The sequence below is a fragment of the Mustela erminea genome, chromosome 18 (genome assembly GCF_009829155.1).
Source record: "Mustela erminea isolate mMusErm1 chromosome 18, mMusErm1.Pri, whole genome shotgun sequence".
NCBI classification, from domain to species: domain Eukaryota; kingdom Metazoa; phylum Chordata; class Mammalia; order Carnivora; family Mustelidae; genus Mustela; species Mustela erminea.
Window position 1 is genome coordinate 17,726,142 of NC_045631.1, and position 6,000 is coordinate 17,732,141.

Here is a 6,000-nt window from a genome sequence, read left to right on the forward strand (position 1 = left end):
TATCATGTCTGGGCTTCACTGATCTGATGTCTCAAGTTTCACCGGCAAGTGTTGAGTATGGGGCTCAGTAAATCTCAGAACTCTCAGTTCTTTCAGGAGTGGTATTTTTTATTTTTATTTATTTTTAAGGATGTATTGATTTATTATTTATTTGAGACAGAGAGAACACGCATAAGCAAGGGGAGCAGCAGGCAGAGGGAGAGGGAGAAGCAGGCTCCCACTGAGCAAGGAGCCCAATGTGGGGCTCGATCCCAGGACCCTGGGAACATGACTTGAGCAGAAGACAGATTCTTAACTGACTGAGCCACCCCGGTGCCCCTAAGGAGCGTTATTTTTTAAATATTCATTTGCTTTCGTTGTTTCATTCTTCTAGGTCTTTCTCCTCGGTCCTTTCCACTGAGTTCCTTCACCATATCCTCCTGGATGCTGGTAAAAGTCATTTGTTAGAAAAATCCAAACGGTTTTGCATTTCTGTAATGTGATACATTCCAGAGGCTCAAGCTCTGAAAGAATTCCTCAATTTCACAACAATTTAAGAACAACAGCTAGCACTTACTGAGCACATACTACACCCAGGTGCTATTACCATCTCCACTTTCCCGGTAGGAGACCTGTGGCACAGACAAGCAGGGCAATTTGCACAAGGTCCCACAGTTAACAAATGACACAGCCAGGATCTGAGCTCAGACGTCTTCGTGATGCAGAGAAGAAAAATTAAAGGTTTAAAAAAATACATGACAAATGATGGAACAAGGAAAAAGCCTCTCAAGGAAAATTGCTATTACTTTAAGTGAACCATGGTCTTTTATTAGACAGATCCAAGTCCTGGAAACAAAACAAACGGAGGGAGCCCATGCTGCCTGGTCTAGGCTCCTTTTGCAGAAGGCAGAAAACCCCGATTTCCAAAGCTGTGCTTTTCTGCCATCTTTCAGCGCCTTCCAAGTGGTCTGTCCCGATCACAGAGGTCATTCTCCTGCATTTGAGGGAAAATGAGCTGGAAGCGATGGAGCTCTAAGACTCCTTGGGTTGATACCAAGCTTGCCCCTTTCCAAAGAGCCAAAGGAATTTTGGTGAATTCTAGTTCAAGCCTCTGACTTGAGTCTGTCCCAATACAACCACCCAGGACAAGCCACCTACACAGGGAAGCAAGAAGATTCCACTTCCGCTGACTGGAGCAGGTAGACCAGGGATACCTCCTGGGTGCTGGTCTCCTGCCTCCAACTTTATCTTTTCCTTTCTGTCTGGCAGGAAGTTGAGGCCAAGCCAGACCCCAGCAAACCTGTGTGATCCAAGTACCTGTGGTCCCGTACCATTTCGTGTCAATACACCCACACTGACTAAATGTAGTCCATCAGACATCCCGCCCAGGCAGAACGGAGTCCAGTGACTTTAAAACCAAAACCCTTGTTCCCCTCTATGACGCTGAAATAGATCCTGTGGATCGACTCTCCTAGTCTGATAACTAAGCAACTTCTCCTCCTCTGAAGGAATAGAGCAAATCCCTGAACTTTCCAACTACTCATCCCATTCTCTCTCTACAGAAATCTGAAAAATGTCTACCAACAAAACAAGAAGCAAACCTACTTATTAAAACAAGTCTAACTACCTTAACTTCAAGATTATATGTTTCCTGACAAAACTGCTCTTATAAAAGGCACTCAAAGTTCTATTATCATCTAATTACAATTTCTATACAGCTATTTATGTGTGTGTGCTTGGAAGCTAAAAAAAAAAATGAAGCTTTCAATTACTTTTGCACCTACCACAAAAGCAAGTAGAAACAGGACAACCTTTCCCAGGGATTTTTTTTTTTTTCTTAAATGCTAGAGTCCTTTTCTTAAATGCTGTTTTCTCACAGCTCCAATCAAGGTGAGCAAAGCCAGGCAAAACGCAAGCATAACGTATATGGTCATCCCCAGACTTTCTTACTACATAAAGGGGAAATTAATAAAAAAAGAAAAAAGTACCACACAGCATTTTCTTTCCCTACCATAATTTTTCAATTTTCTTTAGAGTAATGCCAGCCAATAACTAATTAGAACCATACCCTTTGTCATCCCAATGGGAAGCAGTATATGAAAGGTTGTAAAGAACAAATGTTAATGAGAACTTTTAAAAATTAGTAATCTGGAACTCTAGTTGCCCTTCTGTGTAAAACAAATTCTATCCTTTGAAACTATTTTTAGAGTTGGTGAGACAACATGGTCAGGGTCCACCAGCAAGAACGTAAGTGTTTACCCACTCAGCACCCTGAACTGGGGATGCGCTGGCCTTCTTCACTGTTCTTATTATGAAGTTGCCATCACAAGCTCACAGACTTACTTCTAAGCATCTCGATTTCAGACAGGAGAGATAAAAACTCGAAATTTTTTTAAAAAGAAGGGAATTGTTTATTCTCTTTGATTTCAAGGGAGAAAATACTTCCTGTCAAAGTGAGTACCTTGCTTTTGTAGTTTCTAAAAGTATGTTTTCCATAAGAAACACAGCTGAAGTCTTTTTACCTGGTATATCACAACGAATATATCTGGGATCAGATCTCGAGCTGCCCAATTGCGAACATCCAGAAGCAGAAACTACAGCCTTAAAAACTGGACTTCTTTAGAAGAACAAAGTGAACCAGTGGATGCGAGACACAAAAACTGAGAAAAAATGAATTTTTGACATGCTCGGCACCACGGTTTGGCCATGCTCAGCATTCTGAACTGTATTTTCAAATGAGGGTCTGCCCTGTGTGGTCCAGACTTTCACCCCAGTGGAATGAGCAGGTCCAGACTAGGGACAGAGACCCACTTTTTGTGTGTGTGCAAAAGGACTAGCCAGGGCAGAGAGAACCAGGCATGGCACAGATCATATGAAATAGTCTCCTTTTCCAAGAAAAAGCTTAAAACATTTGCAAAACATCTTAATTTGCTTCATGTTTTTAACCATCCAGCAAATTTCCTTCATCCACTGTGAAAAACACAATAGGCCTTAGGTCTGTAACATTTACCATCATTATGTGTTTGCAAAAACTAGAAATCATTTGTATTGCCCAATAAGGACATTTTATACACACTGGTATACTACAGAAATTCGCGGTAACAATGAAAATATTTTTTGGTAAATCACTTTCTGAACATTATTCCTCCCTCAACAGATCATCAAAACAGCCACCAAGGAAAACAAAGAATTCCCATACATCTTAAGCAAATAAAGGACTGGCCATTCACATTCATGCACTATCAAGTACATAAATCAAATAGGAGCAAAATCATCTAAAAAGTGGTTAAAATGCCAAGTTTTGCCTCTGTGTGGTTAGTGAGCCCATGTTTTTCCAATGTTAAATTTACAAACTGTATTTGTTAAACTGTATTTCCTACTTTAAATCCCAAGTCTGTACCTTACACTGCCTGGGGATCGATGATTTACTGGAGACATTTGGGGTCACAGTATAAGCCTTTCGCTCTTACTAAATCTAAATCATGCTTCTCAACAAGACTCTGTACACATAAAAGGAACACACGGCAGGCCGTTACCATCCTCCCTAGAGGCACCTAAAAGCTCCCGAACGGCCCTTCTCCTGTCCACTCCATAAACTTAAGATTCTCCTCTGAAAGGGAAGGGGCTAGATTCACACGTTGCGTCAGGCTCACCAATTAGGCAAGAGCTCTCCAAAACTTGTCCTGTTTCGATTCATGACGAAATTTCACGAATTCGTTTTCTTAAAACAGACACCTTCATCCCAACTGACACACTCGAAAACCCAACCTAATTTCAGCAGGAATGAAAAGTTGACAGCGAAGTGTAAATTTCCCCCAATCCTCGTTTCTCCACTTAATCTGCACCTCTGTTCAGCGTTTAATTCGAAGTGTGCCGAGACAACCCGGACCCAGCAACTAGGGGGGGGCCGCACGGACGGGTCTGTTCCCGTGCCTGGGAGGCATCTGGGGAGGGTCCGCGGGACAGGCAGACAATGAAAAGCTCCCCGGTGGCCACCAGTCGAGCCCGCGGGTGCGGAGGGAAGAGAAGGGGAGAGGAGTGAGCGCCCCTCTCTCCCAAAGCCACGGTCAGCGGCTGCCCCCCGGGACGCAGGGCGGCCTGGCCTCGGAGTCCCGGGTCACAGGGTGGGGGAGGGGCGGGGTCCCCTGAGAAGCGGATTTCTTCTGGGGAGAGGAAACTTCCTGGTTTGGGCATTATGGGTAGGGGGCGAGCGCCTCCCCCACCCACTACAGGTATCCGCCGAGAGTCTGGCGGCTAAGGGAAGGAAGCAGCCCTTCCCCGCGCCTCCAGCCGGGAGCGCGGGGTCACGGGGTCGGGACCCCCAGCGCGGCCGCCCCTTCTACGAGGCTCCCAGCGCGTGGGGACCTGGCTCGCCACTCCTCGGGACGCAAGCCGGGATCCAGGGCCGGAGGGTGTCAAACTTACCCCACCGGAGCGGTCTGACACCCGCACGGAGGAGTTGCCGCGGGAGCCCCAGGACGGCGGGGTCCTCCGACCGGGGCGGGCATACACAGAGGAAGGGGACACTGAGGGACACGAAGGGAAGCGCGTGCAGGAGCCCACGCAGGAGCGTGAGGGGCTGCGAGGGGCGCGGGCGAGGCCGGCGAGGACCCTGCTCCCCCAACTCGCGGGCTGCTCTCCCAGGCTGGGGGCGCCGACGAGGCCCGCGCCGCTCACCTTTCTGTGCTTCTCCTTGTAGGGCAGCGCCAGCCACGGCATGTCCCGCACGAAGTCCTGCCACTGTCGCTGGTCCTGGTCCGAGGACACGAAGACTATCTCCAGGCGGCGCCGCGGCTCGGGCTCCGCGGCCGCCCCGGCCCCCGGCCCCGGCCCGGCTCCGGCCCCGGCCCCCGGCCCGGCCGCCGCGTCCCCCCGCAGGCGGCCGTAGAAGGCGGCCAGGCTGCCGCTGAGCTGCGCGCAGGGGGCGCTCAGGCTGCAGCCGAAGTAGAGCCCGAGCAGCGAGATGCCGCGGGCGCCCAGCGAATGCACGTCCACCTCCTCGCCGCCGCCCGTCACCAGCTTCTCGCCGAGCAGCTCCTCTAGGAAGCCCGACATCCTGGCCCACCGCAGCCCCGGGGCACGCGGGCGGGCAGGCGGCGGCGACCCCGCTCGCTGGGTCCGCGAGGCGGGCGGAGGCGGCGGTGGCAGTGGCGGCAGCGGCGGTGGCGGCGGCGGCTGGCGCGGGGCAGGAGAGAGCCCCGCCCGCCCGGGCCCGCCCACGCCCCGCCCCCTCCGGGCTGCCCTTGCCACGCCCCCTCCGTGGCAGTCTCGGGCCACGCGCTGGGCCCAGATCTGCTGCAGCTGGCCAGCGGGGAAGGGGCTTCCACCACGCTGCGGAACCGCCGGGGAAAGCGCCCGGGCGAGAAAACTGGCCGGAAACGCCCCACTCTGAGGGCTTTCTCCCAGCTAAGTGCAGAGAGAAGAGGGGTCCGCGGAGCCGGCCTCTCTGAAGCTGTAGTCCTCAGGGAGCTGGACTTGGCCTCCAACCTTCGAACTCTTGATTCTCTCCGGACCTCCCCCAAACATTCCCACAGTACCCCCCACCCGAGTGCTCGCTCGCTTGTGCTCTTCTCTCTCTCCCCAAAGCCTCATTGACCATTTCGTACTCCTCTGGCCTCTTGAAATGCTTACAGGACTTAGCATCTTCGTACACAATTACTTCATCAGTCTGGGTCTCACTTGCACTACTTTCTCTACTGTATGTTTCGTGTATGTTTTTGTCTACTATAGGAGAAGCGGAGGACGCCCACTCTTATATTTTTCAGGTAGCTTCTGATCTGGAGCTAGGGATACGTGAGAGAGTCCACGATACTTGCACGTGGGTCACAGGTCTCCATGTGGGGGTTCAGTCCACAGGTCGCAGCAGCCATTCCCCTCCAGCGAGTGGCTCTGTTCCATCTCCACAAGTGTAGGCAACAGATGCCACAGCGTCTTTCAATCAATGCTGATTGCACTCCTGAATGGGTTCCATAGCTTTTATCAAGTCTGATGATAGTTAAGAAAAATTCTAGGAATTTTTTT

General features: G+C 50.6%; 1 protein-coding gene across 1 annotated transcript in view; it reads right to left on the minus strand.

The window, feature by feature from the left end:
* NXN (nucleoredoxin) overlaps positions 1-5,157 on the minus strand; it is a 151,753-nt gene extending 146,596 nt beyond the window's left edge. The window contains exon 1 of the mRNA XM_032322396.1: positions 4,657-5,157. Coding sequence (XP_032178287.1) covers positions 4,657-5,034 — 378 coding nt within the window. The 5' untranslated portion in view covers positions 5,035-5,157. The remainder of the gene's footprint in view (positions 1-4,656) is intronic.
* Positions 5,158-6,000: the final 843 nt, after the last annotated feature.